We start from the raw sequence: 22,991 nt of genomic DNA, 5'->3' as shown, positions 1-22,991 counted from the left end.
TCCCATAGCACCTAAAATACTTTATCATCGGGGCGCCTGGGTAGCTCAGTTGGTTGAGCTTCCGACTTCGGCTCAGGTCATGATCTCACGGTTTGTGGATTCGAGCCCCACATCGGGCTCTGTGCTGACAACTGGGGGCCTGGAGCCTGCTTTGGATTCTGTGTCTCCCTCTCTCTCTCTCTCCCCCTCCCCCATTTGTGCTCTCTCTCTCTCAAAAATAAAGTGTAATATATATTAATATATATTTATTTATATATTATATAATTATAATATATATTATATATTATATGTAATATATATAATATATTATATTATATATAATTTATAGATACTTATATAATATATATTTATATTATTTATATATAATATATATTAACATATATATAATCTATAAAAACGGATTTAGATTTTTCATTTATTTACTATAAGGACAAATGGGAATGACTGAATAGTTTTCAAAGTGTAAGTTGTTAAGGAATCACCTGGTATCTTAAAATGCAGATCCTGATTTAGTAGGTCTAGGAGTGAGGCCCGAGATTCTGAATACTAAAGGGCTCCCATAGATGCTGATATCTACACTGCGGCAGGGAGATCACACTTGCAGTGGCAAGGACATAAACGAGAGAAAGAGCTTCTTCGCCTATTCAGACATAAAGATTTAAAAGTTTGATCTGTGTGGGGGATGGGCATTCCTCATCTATTCATTCACCAAATGAAGGTCTGTTATGCATTAGTCCCTGAAGGTCAACATTAAGGAAAGCAGACACTGCCCTGCACTCATGGAGTTTCCAGCCTAGCGAAGGAAGGAGCTGGATATTCAGCAAAAAAAATGACAAAGTTCAATACACAAAGGACCCTTTGCTGGAGCCTAGACTCTGTCTTTCGCTCCTAGGGCCCCTAGGTACCCGGGCACGCTTGCCCGACGCTGGGCCGTCCCCTCCGCTGATTGGCTGGCTGGACCAGACCTCAGCCAATGAGGCTAGGGCAGTGAGTGGCCGTTGACCGAGGTAACCGCCCTGCTGAGCTGCGATGGCGGGGGCTGCTGGCCGCCTCCGAGGCCGCGCCCTGGGGCGCTTTCAGCCCGCCCTACCCGTGGGCGATGTGAGTATCTTTGAGGTTAGAAATGAGACCCTTTTTAACACATTTAGGCTTGTTCCTCACTCTCACCCCTGGAGGGGCAGGAATAGTAATTATAGCTAATATGTGTCAAGCTTTCGCCATAAGCCAGCCACTGGGCCAAAAGCCTTAGTTGAATAATTGAACCGTGCAGTGGGTACTTACCATAATTTCGGAGGAGTTGGAGGCTGCCTAAGGTCACATGCGAGTAAATGCCAGGAGGCTGAATTCAAATCCAGCTGCTCTTATGACCCTGGGTCCTCTCTCTATGCACCACTTTGGAAACCAGTTTGCTTCTTAGCAGTTGTCTCCCATTGTGCTGGTGTGTGGGATGGTGACAGAGTCTAGAATCCTGACGCTAATTAAGTTTGGGAGTTGTTTCTTAATAGAGAAAAGCAACCCATGCTAATAGCATTTATGGGAAAGATAAGCACCAAATTTAGGAGAGCTGCTGTCTCTTGGGATGGCTATACGGGGGGCTTCAATCGAATGTTAACTGTTTTACTTATTAAGCCGTAGGTGGGAATCTAGATGTTTATTGTATTATTCCCCTTCTTGCCTGAAATACTCACAACTTTAAAAAGAAAATATGCACATGGAAAATGAATTTCAGAGGATAAAGTGTACACAACGAAAAGTAAGTCTTCTCCCACCCCAGATTTCTAGAGACCCTAACTAGAAGCAGGCACTGTTAGCAGTTTTGTATCTTATTCTCTATAGTATGTACACGCATATATGAGGTATTTTTTTGCACAAGTGTATCCTATTATATACAGTCCTACACTTTGGATTTGTTTTTAATCTCATTATACTTTAAAACAATTTGTTAACCTCCTTTAGCCCTGTGATCAATTTAATTTTGCTGGCAAAATTTTCTCAAGATTGCTTCTGACATGATGAGATGTAGGTCATGTCTTCCCTGGATGTGTTTGCCTTTTTCTTTTTGCACATCCTCACCTATAGATTTCCAAAAAAAACTTCACCAAATTAACCCTAAAGGGTGCAGAAGAAAAAGAATCATGGCAAATAGGGTATTGCCTAGAAATACTTTACCATTTCCTGAACATTCTTTTTTTTTTTTTTTTAATTTTTTTTTCAACATTTATTTATTTTTGGGACAGAGAGAGACAGAGCATGAACGGGGGAGGGGCAGAGAGAGAGGGAGACACAGAATCGGAAACAGGCTCCAGGCTCCGAGCCATCAGCCCAGAGCCTGACGCGGGGCTCGAACTCACAGACCGCGAGATCGTGACCTGGCTGAAGTCGGACGCTTAACCGACTGCGCCACCCAGGCGCCCCCCTGAACATTCTTACTCATACTCTACAGGTAAAATTCTACAGCCTGCTACTGCTTGAAATTAATTTACTGAAGTGGAATATTGGCAAAGAGAGAGAAATGGGGATTCATTCTCTCAGGTTGCAGGAAAATGCCAGCTTCTTTCTAGTGAAGTAATAAGGAAAGAGGACCTTGTTTGTTTCCAGTTAGGGGAAAAAGTGTGTGTCACACTTAATCCTTATTTTACCTCTTCTAAAAGCCTAAGATAATTTTTTTCTTTAAAAAATTCTCCCAATCATTCAACTCTTAAACGGAAGAGCTGGGATTCCAACCAGGCACAGCTAACTCCAAAAGTCATGCCAGATAGGGAAGAGTTTCCTGGAATGAACTCATTTGCTCCTCAAGCTGCTTTGCATCTACCTCCTACCAGTTTCATCCCTGGCTCTTGTCAATACTCACAGAAATTGACAGAAATTGTGTCCTTCAGACACAAACCTCCTTGCTCTTTCTTGTTTCGATTCTCTACCTGGAACACATTTCCCTAGCACCTTCCTTGAGTCTTTTTGAAGGTGTAATTCTTTTAGTCTGCCAAATTTTTAACCAAATGGCGTTTGACATGGCTGATTCCTAACACCTGGGCACTGAAATGACAACCTGAAGATCTCCTTGTTTCAATATGCATTTTGGTGACTACTGTATCTGTAATGGCTGTTTTGATACATTCAATCTATGTGAGCTGCTGTGGCAGCGTGCTGGGCGGGAATGTGGTTTTGCTCGTGGGTTGGAGAGCCAGTTGGCAGATGTTTAGGTGTTTTCAGACAACTACCTACCTCAGTCTGTGTTTCCGGACATTAGATCAGAAAACGTGAGCTAAGCAGAGGTAAGGGTGGGGGTCCGAAAGCGACGGAAGCTGCAGCTGGAAGTGGGCGAGGGGAGAGCCGGCGCGGACTCTGACGTCACTGTGGCGCGCCGCTTCCGGTCTCCAGCGCCAAAGCGAATGACTTCCCCCTCTGTGGGGCGGGAGCGGGGCTTGCTGCGACCCCACGGAGCCCACGATCGCGCTTCCCCAGCCAGCGAGTCCGCCAGCACCAGCGTCCCACCGGCGCCTGGGACCATGGCCACCGACTCATGGGCCCTGGCGGTAGATGAACAGGAGGCAGCGGCCGAGTCGGTGAGTTGGCTTCAGCCATAAAAGGGTTAGGGGTCAGTTTTGACCGACGATCAGTTCCCTTGGAAAGACAGTTGCTACTTTGGTCAGGATGGGTATAGAGTGAGTGTGGGAATGAAGCCTGGACTTTGAGCGGCTTTGTTTATCCATCCGCCTCCTGCGTTACATAAGAGCTGGTGAGTGCTTCCAGGGATGAAGAGCTCAGCCGTTTGCCCGTCTTCCCTGAATCAAGACTGATTGTAGACTGCACTCCCCACCCCGCACTCCCAACCTTGGATTGTAATCACCTTTGTGTCATCCTCCATCTCTGGATTCTGAACTTCCTGGACTCTGGGACCGTGGCTTACTCATCTTTGTGTGCTTCCTCAGCATGCTTAGTGATAATGAATGATCGACTTACTAGGCCCAGCAGTCAGTAAATCCTCTTCTGATCACCTTAACTTTTGTTCTGGGCCTCATGCACAGTAAACAAGATAGGAGTTAAACGTGACTATGTAGAATTCATTCTTCCCACCTAAACACTCTAAGTTTTGATAGTGCTTTGACCCTACTTGTTAGTACTTATTTCTGTGAATCTCTTGAGAAAAAGGACTTTGTCTTATTTTTTATAACTGATAATAATTTATAAGCACATAATTCAGAGTCAAATAGTTTTAAAAACTGGTTCCACCACCACCAATCTTTTCCTCCCCAGAGACAACTAATAGTTCTCTTGAAACTGATTTACATCATTGACCTCCTTGTTCCCTAAATAGCACATTTGTTTTGCTAGTTCTTGAGTTTTCAGTTTTAGGTATTTACTGATTTTGATTCTTTCCTCCATCCTCCTTTCTCCACCACACATGCATACTTTCCCATTCCCTACCTTTTCATTATATTGTAATTTTAGTTAGATCAGTATTTCATGTTTCTATAATTAGTAACTTATCAATACTTTTACTTTCCTCTAAAACTTTCTGTTTTTCCTTGGAATTTATAATTGCCTTGCAGTTTTTCTTCATGTTCTTTGTATTTATCACCAATTCAACCCCAAGCTCTTTGCTAATTGTCTAAGATTATCTCAGGATGTTCAGACACATTATTCTATTAATTTAATTTCCCCCACATCATTTAGCCTCCTTCATTTTGGACTAGTTCTCCCTATGTTCAGAACAGAGCTCATTTTGGGGTCTGGAGGAAAACAGGGCAGATTTCCCTTCAGCTTCATTCTGGGGATTTACTCCTCTTGTATCCCCTCTCTTCATCTTTCTTTTTCTTTAATGTTTATTTTATTATTTTTGAGAGAGAGAGACAAAGAGTGAGCGGGGGGAGAGGTAGAGAGTGAGAGGAAGACACAGAATCTCAAGCAGGCTCTAGGCTCTGAGCTGTCAGCACAGAGCCCGACACGGGGCTTGAACTCGGTAATAGCCAGATCGTGACCTGAGCCTAAGTCAGACACTTGACTGACTGAGACACTCAGGTGCCTCTCATCTTTCTTGATTTGGTGGAGCCATCCATCAGCTTTCTGGAGGTGTATGGGAAGTAAGTATTTTTAAGATACTACTGAATTTCTGGAAATATCTTATTTTGCCCTATCATTTGGATAATATGGCTGGATGTAGAACTGTAGGTTGGAAATTAATTTCCTACCAAATTTTAAAGGCATTGTGTCATTGCCTTTTAGATTTCTTTATTGGTTATAGAGATGTCTGAGACCATTCTGATTCCTGATGTGACCTGTTTTTCCCTTTGTAAGCTTGAAGAATCTTCTGTTTGTCTCCATTATTCAGCAAATTCATGCTAATAAGTCTTGGTATGGATCTATTTGCATCCATTTTGCTGGGCACTGGGTGGGTCCTTTCAATCTGGAAAATCTTGTCCTTAAGTTATGAGAAATTTTCTCGAAAATTTTCATTGTTGATTTCTCTCCCTTATTTTTCTTCATTTCCTCTTTCACGAATTCTTACTAGTTGACTGTTGGATCTCTTGGACTGGCCTTCTATAAAGTTTTTGCTTGTTTAAAAAAATTTTTTTTATGTTTATTTTTGAGAGAAAGAGAGAGACAGAGCGTGAACAGGGGAGGGAGGGGCAGAGAGAGAGGGAGACACAGAATTTGAAGCAGGCTCCGGGCTCGAGTTGTCAGCACAGAGCCCGATGCGGGGCTCTAATTCACAACTGTGAGATCATGACCTCATCTGAAGTCGGACGCTTAACTGACTAAGCCACCCAGACGCCCTGGCCCTCTAAAGTTTTTAAGTCAAGTTTACTGAGATACAATTTACGTATAGTAAAACTCACCCATATTCTGTGAATTTTGACAAAGGCATCCAGTTGTGTAACCATCACCACAATCAGGATGTGGAACATTTCCACCACCTCCAAAAAGTTCCCTCAAACTTTAGTCACTCCGTTCTCCCCACCCTTCTCTGGCAACTGCTGACTTGTTTTCTGTCTCTTTAGATTTGTCTATTCTGGACATTTTATATAAGTGGTATCATACAATAGATGGTCTGTTGTGTCTGGCTGTTTTCACTTAGCATAATGTTTTCAAGGTCCATTCATATTGCAGCAGGTGTCAGTACTTCGTTCCTTTTAATTGCCAAAAAATATTACGTTGTCTAGATACATCCCATTCTGTTTATCCCTTCATCAATGTCCATTGATGAGCATTTGGATTGTTTCTACTTTTTGGTTATTTTGAATAATGCGGTCTATGATCATTCATGTACAAGTTTTTCTGTGAACATGTATTTTCATTTCTCTTGGGTGTACACCTAGAAGTGGCATTGTTGGATTATATAATAACTCTATGTTTAACTTTTGAGGAACTGTCAGCATTTTTTCCAAAGTGGCTGCACCATTGTATCATCCTTAAAATGATTCTTATCTTTTTTTCTTTAGTTTATTTATTTATTTTGGGAGAGTGAGCAAGTGCATACAGGAGAGGGGCAGAGAGAGAGGAAGAGAATCCCAGGCAGGCTCTGTGCTGTCAGTGCAGAGTGCGACGCAGAGCTCGATCTCACAAACTGTGAGATCATGACTTGAGCTGGAAGAGTCAGATGCATAACTGACTGAGCCACCCAGCTGCCCCTAAAATGATTATTTCCTATGAGAATAGTATTATCTATGAGAGGCACCATTGTGTAGAGGTTAAAACCTTAGCTTTTGGGGTGCCTGGGTGGCTTAGTCGGTTAACCATCCAACTCTTGATTTCAGCTCAGGTCATGATCTCCCAGTTTGTGGGTTTGAGCCCTAAATGGGCTCTGTGCTGACATCGCAGAGCCTGATTGGGATTCTGTCCGTGTCTCTCTCCCTCTCTCTCTCTCTCTCTCTGCCCCTACCCCACTCACTATCTGTCACTCTCTAAATAAAATAAACTTAAAAAAACAAACCAAACCCTTAGCCTTTGTAGCCAGACAGACTTGGATTTGTATTCTGGGTCCATCATTTACTAGTTACGTGACCTTGGGCAAATGGCTTAACCTTTCTGTGCCTCAGTTTCCACATCTGTAAAATGAAGATAATCAGGTTACCTCATTGGGTTATGGACATGCCTATTACAAGTCCTACATGCGTAATAGCCATTATTATCATTATCTATAATGCACAGTTTCTTTGCAGGAATCTTTTAAATTACTTGCCCATATTGTATGGATTAGTTAGTTGAGCCTGGATAAGGTTTGTGAATCTACTTAACCGTGCACAGGTAAATTAGATCACAATATTCTAACACTGAGCAAATGAGTAAAGACACCTCTGTTACCCTCTGCCTTATGGAACTGCTACTGAGGATCACCACAGGTACTGTGTGACATAGGTGACAGCGATGTGTATAGTACAAGGTTACTGTATTTTAAATAATCATTAAGCCTCATTCCTTATTCATCTTAGATAAGAAAAATTAGATTCTATTTATATTTATTTCCTTGTTCTTCAGTGGCTCCACTCTGTTCCCCTCTGTTCCATTGGAGACTTCTTTTCAATTTAGAGGAGGGCAAACGGATTAGAAAACTGATGAGTATGACTCAAGTCCTCGACTTCACCATTTTGCCGAAGACCATCTCTATTCAGTATAGTTCATTTGACATTAAATCTTCCTTCTGTCTCAAGAATCCTTTCTCAAGTGCTTTTGAATAAAATGCAATGTGTAACTGTACAATTTTCAATTATTTTAACACATCTTAAAAACAAATAATAAAGGCATTGAATGAATGTGGATCATACAAAGTGGATGTTTTTGTTCTTTTGCTTTTTGGTTAATTTCAAAATGGTTTGTGATGAAGTTGCATCAGAAAATCGTTTCTCCTTTTTGGTCCAAGTAAATAGAGCAAAGGAAGGTATCTAACTGTATTTTTTTATTGTATTAAAAAAATCGTTTTTAATGTTGATTTATTAAATCAGTCAGAGAGAGACAGAATGCGAGCAGGGGAGGATTAGAGAGAGAGGGAGACATAGAATCTGAAGCAGGCTCCAGGCTCTGAGCTGTCAGCACAGAGCCTGATGCAGGGCTCGGAACTCATGAACTGCGAGATCATGACCTGAGCTGAAGTCGGCCGCTTAATCAGCTGAGCCATCCAGATGCCCCTAAACTAACTGTATTTTTAATATAAATTTCACCGTTCAGTTCACTGACACTGTACTGGGTAATCCATCCTTCACGGTCTTGCTTTATAGGCTTTGAGGTCCTTATAGCCAAGTGAGGGCTGAGGTTTTTTGTTTGTTTGTTTGTTTATTTACTTTTTTAAAAAATTTTTTTGAATGTTTATTTATTTTGGAGAGAGAGAGAGAGACAGAGCATGAACGGGGAAGGGGCAGAGAGAGGGAAACACAGAATCTGAAGCAGGCTCCAGGCTCTGAGTTGTCAGCACAGAGTCCTACAGGGCTCGAACTCACAAACCGTGAGATCATGACCTGAGCCAAAGTCGGACGCTCAACCGACTGAGCCACCCAGGCGCCCCTATTTGTTTACTTTTTGAGAGAGCATACAAGCAGGAGAGGGGCAGAGAGAGAGGGTGAGTAAAAATCCTGATGTGGGGCTCAGTCTCACAAAATGTGAGATAATCACTTGAGCGAAATCAAGAGTGGGATGCTTAACCAACTGAGCCACCCAGGCCCCCCCTGGGTATGTTTTTAGATTCTGCTGGAACCTCTCCAGAATCCTGATACATCTGTTAATTTCACTTACATTGTTGCTACCAACTTTTCCTGCATTTCAGTTATTTTAACTATGTACTCTGTTAACTTCCATTTGAACAATATATTAGCAAGAGAATGGTTCTTTTTATCATTGATAATTAACATGCTTTAGGGTAATAGATGTTTCTAATACTTAAATCATTTGTACCTCAGCCCTATCATTTGTTGTAGCTGGTAGTTATCACCCTAGGAGTGAGTGCTATTAACTGTTTAAATATTGCCAGTAAGTCAGGCAGTCTGTCTCTGTGCCCCTGCCCCCCAATCTCTATCCCTCTCCCTCTCCACAGCCCTGAATACTACACTTGAACTAGATTTGTTGGCAGGGTGTGGAGGAGTGCTTTAGAGAAGACTCAGATACATTGAACGGTGCCATACATCATATGCTGCACTGGTTGCTTCATATTGACTTTCTGTTGGTGTGTTTGCTGTCATGTGGAATTAATGAAGGATTTTTACTGCTTTATGACGATTTCCTTTCTTGCCAGTCTCTCCAGTGTGCCCCTCCCCCCCCCCCCCCCCCACTTCTCCATCCCCTAACAGTAAAGCATACAGAGACACCAGAAACTCCCTTTTCAGTTAGCAACAATAGAGAAGTGAGGTTCCTCCATCCCAACTAACCACCCATCAAAATAAACAACAGTTTCATTCCTCTCTTGCCTTTCCCCTTTCTTGGACTTAGAGGAAAGACAGAATGAACCTCAAAACATAAAGAATTGCTGGTATAGGTGGCACTTTAAGAAATAGCCATTTTCGGGGCACCTGGGTGGCTCAGTCAGTTGAGTGTCTGAATTCAGCTCAAGTCATGATCTCACGGTTCATGAGTTGGAGCCCTGCGTTGAGCTCTGTGCTGACAGCTTGGAGCCTGGAGCCTGATTCGGATTCTGTGTCTGTCTGTCCCTCTCTCTGCCCGTCCCGCATCACACTTTGTTTCTCTCTCTCTTTCAAATATAAATAAACATTAAACAAATTCTTAAAAAGTAGCCATTTTCATTCTTTCACCCTTCACTAGATGATGTCCTAAGCCCCCTTAATATTTTGTGGTTAGAGCACCTGCTTTCTGCTAGATCCAAAGATCAAGTAAAAATAAAAACATTCCTGTCTTTAAGGTATTTTCTTTTCCACCCAGCTTTTACTGAGGTTTAATTGACAAATAAAAGTGTATTTTCATTCTAATAGAGGAGATAAGTCCTGCCTAATTTATAGTGTTTGATCAAAGTCCTAATAATTCTTTTTTTTTTTTTTTTTCAACGTTTATTTATTTTTGGGACAGAGAGAGACAGAGCATGAACGGGGCAGGGGCAGAGAGAGAGGGAGACACAGAATGGGAAGCAGGCTCCAGGCTCCGAGCCATCAGCCCAGAGCCCGACGCAGGGCTCGAACTCCCGGACCGCGAGATCGTGACCTGGCTGAAGTCGGACGCTTAACCGACTGCGCCACCCAGGCGCCCCAATAATTCTTTTTTTGAATTCTTTGCTTTCCCACTTCAAATTGCTAGGTATTTTGATTATACAGTGTGCTATGACACCCCAGATTGTTTTCTGTTTAAAATATCAGACTTCCAGGGGCACCTGGGTGGCTCAGTTAAGCATCCAACTTTGGCTCAGGTCACGATCTCGTGGTTCGTGGGTTCAAGCCCCTTGTTGGGCTCTGTGCTGACAGCTCAGAGTCTGGAGCCCGCTTTGGATTTTGTGTCTCCCTCTCTCTGCCCCTCCCCCACTCACACTCTGCTCTCTTTCTCTCTCTCAAAAATAAATAAACACTAAAAAATAGACATATATCAGGCTTCCATCACAAGGAAATCTTGAATGTGAGGATGCATATCGGCATGTTGTGGTCCTGTGGCTCAAACATATCTTGCAACATAACTGATGCCTACCCACAGATGCTTTTCATTGCAGCCCTCCCACCTGATATTCTCTGTCTGAAGTGTGACTGCATCTCCCAGTATCTTTTAAAATTTCCTGTTTGTAATACAAGAGAATGACAACTCAAGTGGTATTCTACTGAGAGAGTCTTTGTAATAAGGGCCTTAAGCAAACTCACAAATTATAATTCTCTCTAGGGATTATAATTAGGAGGTGTGGATTTTGAGCTGTTGTGTAACCAGGTTTTTTCTATTGCTGTATTAATGGGACATTTTGTTTATTCTCACTCATTTAGTCAACAAAAGGAGCCCAGCAGAACAACCTAATGAATAGGTCTTGAGTGTGGCTCATTTCTCCCTAGCTTCATTGGGGAGGCTCTGTTGATTCACAACCTTTTAAGTGATTTTCCTGACACTTTCCCCCCCTCTCCATATTCTCCATTTAGTTGAGCAACTTGCATCTTAAGGAAGAGAAAATCAAACCAGATGCCAATGGTGAGTAAAAGCTAGTTTGAAAGCACATGTGATTTCCTTTAGTATTTCTGCTGTGACATAACAACTGTCTGGAAAAAAAATATATGTACCAGGAAGGGGGCTGACAGATGCTGGCAGTTGTTTGATTTGGGAATTAAACTGGACTGTTTTGCTTTGTATTGTCCTTAATATAAGCATGAGGATGCCTAATTGACTTATAAATGATCAAATTGATTGCTGTCCATGAGAATATACTGCCAAAGATTATTTGTTGTTTTTTCAAAATATTCCTCAATTTGAGATGAGAGAGGCAAAGTATGAGCAACCTGAGAATTAAACTATTGTCATTATCTAAAATCATATCTACCAAAAATCCATTAAATTTTTGTTGATGTACTTAAAATTACTGGCGGGGTGGAGGGAATAGGAACATTAACCTCATTCCAAATTTACTTACAATCTTTTTCTGTATATTTTTTGATAACGACAACATTGTTTGAATATGCATTTCTATTAATCAATAGTTTATATACATAGAATCCTAATGGCATTATAGCGTGTATATATTGACGAAATATGATTTCCTCTTTTGAACATCAAGGTGGTTTGTGATCATTGCCTGCTGTGATCATCTTTCTATAACATTTCAGAAATATTGATATGAGGGAAAGTCACATTTGTTTGAGGTATAGTGAGAGGACTTGGAATAGGAAAGAATTGAAATGTTAGAAACATTGTTTCATACCTTTATTTATTTAGGAACAATAAAATGTTTTTATCTGTGGCTTGGTTTCCTCATTTATTTTTCTGCTCCCCAGGCCTTTACATTTCTAGTGTCTCATAGAATTTGAATTGTCTCAGCTGTTGGGTATGGGATGTGATACTGAATGACGGCCACTTTGTGTCTGATAAAGGTGCTGTTGTCAAGACCAATGCTAATTCAGAGAAGGCAGATGAAGAAGAGAAAGGTAACACAGCCTAGAGCTATACCCACAAGGTTCTACAGTCTTAAGAGAATAGATTGTTACATGGCTTTGTTTTTATGCCCAACTTGGTTTGACTTTAATGGGAGTCACAGTGCTAATAAAAGTTCAACATAGTTGTTGAAAGAATTTTCATTGTTTACATTTTAGGGAAATTTTGTTTTGAACCACTGATGGACTCCAGCAGCAGGAAATATTCCCTGAATGATTATCTTGTACAGGGTATTATAAATGAAATTTTAAGTTGCATCCCCATTGTCTAATAAAGTTAATGATATTTGGACATATTAAACATAGATCACAAGATAGAAATAGCTTATATGATATCAAAATATAAACTTTGTTAATTTCTGGGGTTTTTTTTCCTATTGCTGTGATGTGTTTGTTAAGCTAATAATTTTTAATTTTCTATTGAGCATAGATTGGGGAGTAAATACTTAGGTACACATAGGAAGAATAGATAACCTCCAGAAAGGAGAGTTGTTTGGAATAGATCCTGGAGAGGGATATGAGGCCGAATTGCATGATAAAGTCCCAGCACAAATACATGTTACTGCTTAAAATGCCAATGGCAAGTAAATTCAGATGAATTCAAGGTGGATTTCATGGCCTTTTAAAATTCTTTGCTCTCAAAAAAATGAAAATTAAAAATAAAATAAATAATAAAAAATAAAATAAAATTCTTTGCTCTTTTTTTCCTGACAGAAGACAGAGCTGCCCAGTCTTTACTCAACAAGCTGATCAGAAGCAACCTTGTCGATAACACTAACCAAGTGGAAGTCCTGCAGCGGGACCCAAATTCCCCGCTCTACTCTGTGAAGTCCTTTGAGGAGCTTCGGCTGTGAGTATTTGTTTACTGACTCTCCCCTTTGTGTTAGATAGAGATCCTAGTCCTATTATATATGTATTTTTCATCACAGCAGAACATTTTTAGCTAATACAAGTTTAATAAAAGAATTTAGCTGCTTTGGGCTATTAAGTAAAATTGCCACGTAATATGAATTGTGCTCAGTTTCACATAATTCAAGTATTGTTAGTTGTAAATAAAATGTGTGTAACAACAGTAAGAAAGAGAAAAAGAAATCCCTCAGGTATTTGGCTTCTTTCCTCAACCAAAGAGACAGTGACTTTCATCTTTAACTGTTTTCCTAGGAAACCACAGCTTCTCCAGGGAGTCTATGCCATGGGCTTCAACCGTCCATCCAAGATACAAGAGAATGCATTGCCTTTGATGCTTGCTGAGCCGTATGTGTCCTGATACAACTCTATCCCATTTTTAATATTCCATTTTTAAAAAATCATATTATTTTTTATTTTATTTATTTATTTATTTATTTTTTCAACGTTTATTTATTTTTGGGACAGAGAGAGACAGAGCATGAACGGGGGAGGGGCAGAGAGAGAGGGAGACACAGAATCGGAAACAGGCTCCAAGCTCTGAGCCGTCAGCCCAGAGCCTGATGCGGGGCTCGAACTCACGGACCGCGAGATCGTGACCTGGCTGAAGTCAGACGCTTAACTGACTTGCGCCACCCAGGCGCCCCGAAAAAAAAATCATATTATTTTTTAAAACTATACTAGTAATACATGCTTATTGTAGAAAAGCTAGAAAACAAGGAAAAATAAAAATCATTTGTAGTCTCCACCCCTCACTAACATTTAGAGACTTCTAGACTTTTTTATGTAAACTTAATATCTATAGCTATATCTTTTTTTTAATAATGTTTATTTATTTGAGAGAGAGAGTGCACGAGCAGGGGAGGGGCAGAGGTGGGGGGGAGAGAGAATCCCTAGCAGGCTCCACGCTGTCAGCGCAGAGCCTGATGTGGGACTCAATCTCATGAACCGTGAGATCGTGACCTGAGTTTAGATCAAGAGCCAGACGCTTAAGTGACTAAGCCACCAAGGCGTCCCATACCTTTTTTTTTATAGCTAGTTTATTTTTTATTTTATCATGTGTGCAGGTGGGTAAGGGGTAAAGGGGGAGAAGAGAGAGAATCCCAAGTCCCAAGCAGGCTTCACACCTAGTGGAAAACCTGACAGGGGCTTGATCCTGTGACCATGAGATCGTGACATGAGCTGAAATCAACAGACACTCAATTAACTGAGCCACCAGGTGCCCCTATACCTTTTTTAAAAAATGGAAACTCTTGATTTTGGCTCAGGTAGTGATCTTAGGGTCATGAGATCAAGCTCCGCATCAGGCTCTGCACTGACAGCTCAGGGCCTGGAGCCTGCTTTGGACTCCCTGTCTCTCTTTGCCCCTCCCCCGCTTGTGCTCTGTCCCTCTCTCTCTCAAAAATAAATAAACATTAAAAAAATTTTTTTAGAAACACACAATAAAAAAAGAAAACTTAGATCATCATCTTTCTGTGTTGATAAATAAACATTTATCATTCATATACACTATGATTTCATTAGATGGATATATAAAATTTATTGTGTCAAATATAACAGGCAAAAACCAGTGTTCTGAAAGATCAGAATAGGGTAATTACCAAGGTTGTTTTCTGGTGCAGTGCTTTTTACTCTTGCATAGGCATATGAATCTCATAGGAATTTATTAAAATACAGATTCTCATTTCAGTCTCCATCTGAGGTGGGGACTAAAGTTCATCTTTTCTAATACGCTTCTAAGTGATTATGATGATGCTAGTTTCAGACCACATTTTGAGAAACAAGGTTCGAGAGCATGAGGAACTCTTTATAAAAATAAATCCCTACATTATATATGATTATGTAAAATTATGCTGCATATAATTTAAATCCTGAAACTCCTTTTCCTATGGTCTAAAAGTACATATTTTGGGGGTGTGCCTGGGTGGCTCAGTTGGTTAAGCGTCCGATTTTTTTTTTTTTTTTTAATTTTTTTCTAATGTTTATTTTTCAGAGAGAGACAGAGAGACAGAGTGTGAGCAGGGGAGGGGCAGAGAGAGAGGGAGACACAGAATCTGAAGCAGGCTCCAGGCTCCGAGCTGTCAGCACAGAGCCTGACGTGGGGCCCAAACCCACAAACTGCAAGATCAGGACCTGAGCCAAGATCATGACCTGACTTTAACCAACTGAGCCACCCAGGTACCCCAGACATCCAACTCTTGATCTCAGCTCAGGTCACGAAGTCAGCGTTGTGAGTTCAGTCCTGCATTGGGCTCTGCACTGGGCATGAAGCCTACTTAAAAAATAATAAAATATAAGTAAATAAAAAAAAGACATTTTAGGTCTGTATTTTCTTAACATTTTCTTTGTTCCATGTCATAACAGTGACTTTTTTCATGATGAATAATGTTGCTTTTTAGCTTGACACTTTGAACATAGAGATGAATAAATGGAATATTTGTTTCACATTGGTCATTTGTGTTTAGAGATCTTTTTTTTTTTTTTAAGTTTATTTATTTATTTAGAGATCAGGGGAGGGGAAGAGACAGGAGAGAATCCCCAGCAGGCTCTGCAATGTCAGGTCAGAGCCCAATGTGGAGCTCAAACTCATGAACCTTAAAATCATGATCTGAGCCGAAGTCAGACACTTAACTGACTGAGCCACCCAGGTGCCCCTAGAGATCTTAATGCTTTCATAGATGTTCAGTTTTTAAATCACCAATGTTAGAAGAGACCTAAGAGAACTATCTAGTACTATTCTTCATTAACAAATATGTATCGAGTACAGATACTATTGTAGATCCTTGCATACATTAGTAAACAAAGCAGACAAAAATTCCTGCCCTATATAAGGAGCTTACTCTGGAGTATAGATCATTTATTTTTATTAAAAATAAATAAAATATACAGTATATAGCATGTTAAAAGATATAAGTTTTAAATGTAATTAATGCTACTGAATTGTACATTTACAAGCTGTTTTTAAAAAAAGGTGATAGGGCGCCTGAGTGGCTCAGTTGGTTAAGTGTCTGACTTCGGCTCAGGTCATGATCTTATGGTTCATGAGTTTGAGCCCTGCATTGAGCTCTTTGCTGTCAGCATAGAGCCTGGTTAGGATCTTCTGTCCCCCCACTTGTTCGCTGGCTCTCTCTCTCTCTTGCTGTCTCTCAGTAAATAAACGTACTAAAATAAATAAAAGTTAAAACGGTGACAAATGCTAAAGAGGAAAACAGAGCATAGTAGGGAAGATGAGGAATACCAAGGAAATGAATTGCAGTTTTCCCCCAACTTTATATTATGAAAATTGTCGAACTTACAACAAAATTGAAAGGATTTTATAGTGAACACCCATATGCCCATCATCTAGATTCTGTCACTAACATTTTATTATACTTCATCACATATCTATCCACCAATACATCATTCTTTAAGGTATTTCAAAGTAGGTTACAATTCTAATCAAGTGTTAGGGTCGGATCTCATCAAGGAGATGATGTGCGAGCAAAGCCTTGAAGGAGAGGAGAGTTGACATGTTGTCACCTGGAACAGTTGCCCCAGGCAGAGTATAGCCAGTGCAGAAACCTTGAGATGGGGGCATGGCTGGCATGCTTTTGGGGCAGCACTGAGGCCTTTGTGGTGGAGTAGGTGATTAAGGGAGCAGGTAGCAGGAGCTGAGAACAGAGAACCACTAGGGAGCCAGATTGTAACACAGAAGCATTTTCACTTTTATTCTGAATGAAATGAGGAGTGACATAAGTGGTCTCACGTTTTCAAAGAATCACTCACTGGCTGCTGTGTCAAGAATAAAAGATACAGAGTGTGCTTTGAATCCCACCATAGTCTTCTCTCTGTGGTGCTTTGTTTGTGGAGCTAGGATGTGTAACTCCACTGCAGAAATCAAAGCCTCCTTCTGTAAACTAAGCCTTATTCTTCATTGTGCTTAACTAAGAGAATACTTGAGATTTACACTCCTAAACAGTTTGTTTTCTTGTGCAGCCCACAGAACTTAATTGCCCAGTCTCAGTCTGGCACTGGTAAAACAGCTGCCTTCGTGTTGGCCATGCTCAGCCAAGTAGAACCTGCAAATAGATACCCCCAGGTAAGGGCTTGGTAAATTTGGATTTTCTGCTAACATGTAGCTAGAAATTACATTTGATGGAATAAAAGCCAAGGTACTTATTACTTTTTACATAAACCAGAGCCCCTTGTGGAGCACAAGCAATATGGTTGATTTTCTAGTAGCCACACACATCCTGTTCTTTCTCCGTGGTTTGCCAGTTCTGGGATACTGCTGACAGACTTGGCACCTCTACTTGCAGGAAAGTATCATCCTTTGGAAAGTTCTGAGAACTTTCTGAGTAAGTGAAAAGGAAGCTAATCTCCAACTGGAATTTCAGATCCTTGCTCATATGGGGGTTTTTATATTCCTGTGGCCAATAGCTATTTTCAACGGTCTTTACCCAGCCAGAGTTCTGACCCTTCAGAATTCTAGCTTATGACTTTGCAGCTTAAAAAATCAAATGGTGTGCACTTTAATTTACATACCCTTCTTCAGCGTCAGCTGGAGGAATAACTAAGTCCTGACGGTAGTTCCCCACTGCCCTTGAGATCTCACTGTACACTCTTTCCCTGCCAGTGTCTGTGCCTCTCCCCAACTTATGAGCTCGCCCTGCAAACAGGAAAAGTGATTGAACAGATGGGCAAATTTTACCCTGAACTGAAGCTAGCTTATGCTGTCCGAGGCAATAAATGTGAGTATGAATATGTGATTCTAATTCATTAGGCTAACCACTTCTATTTTATTTAAAAGTTTATTTATTTTGAGAGAAAGAGCGTGCACAAAAGTGAGGGGGGTGGGCAGGGAGCGAGAAAGAGGGAGAGAATCCCAAGCAGGCTCTGAGCTGACATGGGGCTGAAACTCATGAACTGTGAGATCATGACCTGAGCTGAAGTCGGACACTTAACTGACTGAGCTACCTAGGCTCCCCTGACAACTTCCATTTTAAAAATTTCAAATCATACACAGTAGGTGAAATAATAAAGATAACACACGTGCCCTTTACGTACATTCAAAAACTCAGCACTTTGCCATATTTACTTTATCTGTCTGTGTGGTGGGGGGAACCATTTGAAAGTATATTGCAGATGTTGTGGATCTTTATTCCTAAATACTTGAGCGTGCATCTCATAATAAGGACATTCTTCAGCATACCCACAAAACCCTTATCACAAGAGAGTTAGCAGATTCTCTAAGAACTGGTATCTAGTCCATTTTATTTTTCCCCAAAAGTGTTTCTTTGTGGCTGCTTTGTTTTTGAACCAAGATTAAATTAGTGGATATGTACTCTTTCAATCTAGAATAATTCCTACATCTTCTCCTCCCCCAGTACATTTGACTTTTTGAACAGGCCAGACCAGTTGCTTATAAAATGTTGCACGTTTTGGATTTAATTGCCTAGTTTCTTTTTAATGTCATCAGAAGAACAAAAAATGTTCTAGAATATGAACAATTAACTCTGGCATTTCATTTTTTTTTAATTGATTGTAATTAACGTACAGTGCTGTTAGTTTCAGGTATACAATATAAGGATAAACAATTCTTTGTTTTTTTTTTTAAGTTTATTTATTTTTGAGAGAGAGCACACAAGTGAGGGAGAGGCAGAGAGAGAGAGAAAATCCCAAGCAGGCTCTGCATTGTCATTGCAGAGCCCAATGTGGGGCTCGAACTCACAAACCTTGGGATCATGACCTGAGCCGAAGTCAGACGTTGAGCCAACCAAACCACCCAGGCACCCCTGTGATTCAACAATTCTCTATTTTTCTCAATGCTTATCAAGATAACTGGATTAAATGTAAAAGATAACCCCTCTATCTATTTCACCTTCCCTCACTCACCACCTCCCCCTCACCAGCAAACACCAGTTTGTTCTCTGTATTTAAGAGTTTTTTTTGGTTTGGAGCTTTTTTTTTTTTCCCCCTTATTCAGGTTTCCTGCTTTTGTTATACAACAAATTAACAATATTTAAGTAATTAAAAAAAGTCTTGTTGAAAGTTCGGCTAAGTCCTGTGAATCTTTACCACTAACCTGTAACTGTGACTACAGAAATCTACTCAGTGTACAATGTCCTAATACCAACTTAAGATTGTTTCTAAAAAGTAAATAAGATTATAAAATTTAGTTAAAGATGATAAGACATTTAAAATTTTTCAATTTGGGTTAGAATGGCAGAGGAGTCTGAATAACTTTTGTGGGGGGCTGTAATTGGTTTCTTTAACAGAAGTAAGAAGGGGCATTTGTTGGCTTTGAATTCACTCAACATTCACATTAGGGCAAAATTTTGGCTGTTTAGAGGAAGCTTGCATGTGTCTGGTCAAGACTGTAATCAAAGGGCTAAAAATTATAAGTGCCATCTAATTCAAAACGAAGAGCCAAATCTTCTAAGTTCCAGACTGCACACACAGTCAAGAACATGCTATGGTCCACCAGGCCTTGTCTGGGGAAGCACTTTATCTAATAGAGGCATTTTGTGTTTCTTTGGGAAAACAAAGCCTTTCAGGATGAATCCTGTTTACTGACCCGGACAGACAGTGAGTAGAGGCAACCGGCTTGTTTGACGTAGATGCTAAGGTAGCTGAGGGACAGAGTGCACTGAAGAGAGTGCTGTGAAAGTCTGCTTGGGAGAAGTGCCATCCTGGGCTGGGGGAATGATGTTGACAGAGAAGAAATAAAGATACGACAGAGCCTCCTTGAAAGAGAGCTGGATGACTACAGAGATGGAAAAGAACACTACTGAAGAGGCTTTCATCTTTTCACTGTGTATATCCTTACCTTATCTGTTCAGCATTATTAAATACTGTAGTGATATCATAACCTTTCCTTAAAACAGTAAGGCAAACATAAAAACAGTTGCATTAAAATACATCATAGCTTTACATTTTTCTCAGAGAGGAAAGCAGACTTTTTCATGGAAATACCCACGGAAAACATCTTGTCTCCACAGTGGAAAGAGGTCAGAAGATCAGTGAACACATTGTCATTGGCACCCCTGGGACTGTTCTGGACTGGTGCTCCAAGCTCAAGTTCATTGACCCTAAGAAGATCAAGGTGTTTGTTCTGGATGAGGCTGACGTGATGATAGCTACTCAGGGCCACCAAGACCAGAGCATCCGCATCCAGAGGTAGGAACTCTTGAGCCAAGAGGAACGTCTCAGTCTCCTGATCTACAGCATCTTCTCCTTTTACTTCAAACACTTCTTCTTGCTCCTATCAGGTTCTTTACTCTAGTGCTTCCAGAAGCATTTGTTTGATAGGCCATTTGCTCCTCAGCGCTGACCATGGGTTGAGGAAGGAGACTTAGGGAATCTAACACCAGCCCTCTCCCTGCCCCATGGCTGCTCTTGCCTCCTCCCTGCTGTTCTCCTCCCCCCTTTTGCCTCTTTCCCCGGCGTGTAGAGCATCCAAGCCTGGGGTGGCTGTCTTCTGTTCCTTCCAGGGAAAGACTCGGGGTCATGCCACATACCTGGGTCTTCCCTTGCAGGATGCTGCCCAGGAACTGCCAGATGCTGCTTTTCTCTGCCACCTTTGAAGACTCTGTATGGAAATTTGCCCAGAAAGTGGTCCCAGACCCAAACATTATCAAACTGAAGCGTGAGGAGGAGACGTTGGACACCATCAAGCAGTATTACGTCCTGTGCAATAACAGAGATGAGAAGTTCCAGGCCTTGTGTAACCTCTACGGGGCCATCACCATTGCTCAGGCCATGATCTTCTGCCACGTGAGTAGCAGTGGCAGCAGCAGGCCTGCCGGGGGAGGAGCTCCACTGGAGGGTGTGCCTGGCCCTCCCTTCAGCCAGCTCCACCTCAGTGCTGAGGAGGACTGGGTGTCCTCTGTGTGGCCAGAAAGGAAATGATGAAGCACCTCCACCTGCCCCAGGGCATATTCTCCTCAGACTATAATGAGTTATGAGGGAAAGACTGTGAAGAATTGAACTTTTCTTTGGTCCCACCTCTTAGACATACCTTGGGAAAAACTCCAGATAACATCCAATGAAATGACTATATAACATTAAGAATATAGACTATTTGAGAATGAAGATATTTGGCTCCTACCACACTCTTCCTAGCTGAACACTAAGATGATTTAAGTAATTCATCCAAAAAAAATTCACATGGCTAAAATTGTCTTTGTAAAATTGGTAAGCCTACCCTGGTGGCTGAACTCAGCAGGCTTTCACGTATTTTAATGGAAACAAGCCACTTTTTTGCAGGTTTGTTTTTGTTTTTATTTTTACAGGTATCTCCATTTAAAACCATTCTTTTCACTCCAGACCCGCAAAACGGCTAGTTGGCTGGCAGCAGAGCTCTCCAAAGAAGGCCACCAGGTGGCTCTGCTGAGCGGCGAGATGATGGTGGAGCAGAGGGCTGCGGTGATCGAGCGCTTCCGAGAGGGCAAAGAGAAGGTGCTGGTGACCACCAACGTGTGTGCCCGCGGTGAGCAGAGAATGTGCCTGTTCGCCAGGCTCCGGATGGCGAGAGCAGGGCTCCCGTACGGGACGCTCAGATGGTTCGGGGGAGTCCAGCTGGGGTTGGTGCTGACTTTGTTTTGTGGGAGAGGCTGGATTCCCCCAGCAGATGAGAACTTTCACAGCAGCCAGGAGTCCTGATGTGGTGGAAGGAAACAGGCAGTGACTGGTTTAGAGTGAATGGTGCCTGCTCTCCTGGGGGCCCCTAGTGAAGTTTCGGCCGCATCTCCAGATTCTTGTATCTAGCAGAGGCTCTTCTAGCGATGTCATAATTTTGTTAGCACCTGCCAGAGTTCTGTTTTTCCCTCTGGATTCTGCTGCGTGCCCCCGGTCCCCGAATCCCAGAGCTGGCCTGCCCCAGACTCTTCCTCCACCTGATGCTGGCGTGGGGCAGCCTCGCCTGGTGGGTGGTGGTTTTTGTTTCCCATCCTGACTCCACCCCTCTTTCGTGCAGGTATTGATGTTGAACAGGTATCTGTCGTCATCAACTTTGACCTTCCCGTGGACAAGGATGGGAACCCGGACAACGAGACCTACCTGCACCGGATCGGGCGCACGGGCCGCTTTGGCAAGAGGGGCCTGGCAGTGAACATGGTCGACAGCAAGCACAGCATGAACATCCTGAACAGAATCCAGGAGCATTTTAGTGAGTGCCTGGGAGTGTCCCCTGCCAGGGCCCTCTCCTTAGAGGGGCAGGTTCTCCTGGGGCCTCCTCGAGAGGCCTTTGTCCTTGTCACATTCCCCTCCTTTCCTACAATATGGAAGTTCTCGAAGAGCACACCTGGTGAGTTCGGGTCAGGAACTCGAACAACAGCGCCCCCTTGGCCAGGCTTGAAGGGCCTAGGGCTCTGTCCCGTGCTCAGGCACCAGGAGCCCGTGGGGTTTCATGACAGTTTGCTGTGGCCAGAGGCTTGGCATGGGGGCAGAAACCTGTCTGCCTCCTCCCTCCCTGCTGTGCTGTCCCTTCCCTAGGTGTGTGCTTTCATGATAGCCCCGTGTTGATGTCTCTGTGAATTCTCTTTTTTTCCCCAGATAAGAAAATAGAAAGATTGGACACGGATGATTTGGATGAGATTGAGAAAATAGCCAACTGAGAAGCTCCGTCAGTCACCAGTGCCCACCCCTGGTGCTCCCCCTGCACGGGAGACTGGTGCTTTCACGGCACAGGCCTCGACAGTCGCCACAAAGAAGAGGAGGCAGAGGAGAGAGAAACTACCTACCTCATTTTAAATTACGTTTGGACTAGACAAAAATTGTGCAAATGATGGGGGAAGGTAGAAAAAAATTGTTTACACAACTCTTGAAGATTAGGCGTGAATACACAGAAATTTACCTTTTGAAATTCTGTCTTTTTTTTTGGCCGGCATTTTCCCCATCTAGATGCTGTGGCTAATCACTTGCTCAAGATCTTTGCAGCAGCCCCTGCCTATTCTCTGGCCAGGAGTGTTAAGACCAGCCTCCAGACAGAATAGAGATGAAGAGGGACACAGATAGGGGCGCCTGGATGGCTCGGTCGATTAAGTGTACGACTTCAGC

At 42.0% G+C, this 22,991-nt stretch overlaps 1 protein-coding gene across 4 annotated transcripts; it reads left to right on the top strand.

Annotated features, from left to right (window-relative positions):
* The first annotated feature begins 991 nt into the window (after positions 1-991).
* Positions 992-22,797, top strand: LOC123579437 (ATP-dependent RNA helicase DDX19B). Of its 4 annotated transcripts, XM_045443496.1 has the most exons (14): positions 1,001-1,101; positions 1,630-1,753; positions 2,444-3,563; positions 11,046-11,094; positions 11,988-12,041; positions 12,762-12,897; positions 13,209-13,301; positions 16,929-17,031; positions 17,569-17,683; positions 19,934-20,111; positions 20,471-20,708; positions 21,261-21,423; positions 21,910-22,101; positions 22,488-22,797. In XM_045443496.1, the coding sequence occupies exons 3-14, from the start codon at positions 3,390-3,392 to the stop codon at positions 22,547-22,549; spliced, it is 1,557 nt and encodes a 518-aa protein (XP_045299452.1). In that variant the 5' UTR covers positions 1,001-1,101; positions 1,630-1,753; positions 2,444-3,389; the 3' UTR covers positions 22,550-22,797. The 4 variants fall into 4 exon arrangements, with proteins under 4 accessions (XP_045299455.1, XP_045299452.1, XP_045299456.1 ...); XM_045443500.1 differs by lacking the exon at positions 2,444-3,563 and having other exon boundaries at positions 1,004-1,101; XM_045443498.1 differs by lacking the exon at positions 1,001-1,101 and having other exon boundaries at positions 1,558-1,753; positions 3,248-3,563.
* Positions 22,798-22,991: the final 194 nt, after the last annotated feature.

Source organism: Leopardus geoffroyi, chromosome E2 (assembly GCF_018350155.1).
Source record: "Leopardus geoffroyi isolate Oge1 chromosome E2, O.geoffroyi_Oge1_pat1.0, whole genome shotgun sequence".
NCBI classification, from domain to species: domain Eukaryota; kingdom Metazoa; phylum Chordata; class Mammalia; order Carnivora; family Felidae; genus Leopardus; species Leopardus geoffroyi.
Note: the sequence above shows the minus strand (reverse complement) of the source record. Positions and strands in the feature narration are given on the sequence as shown.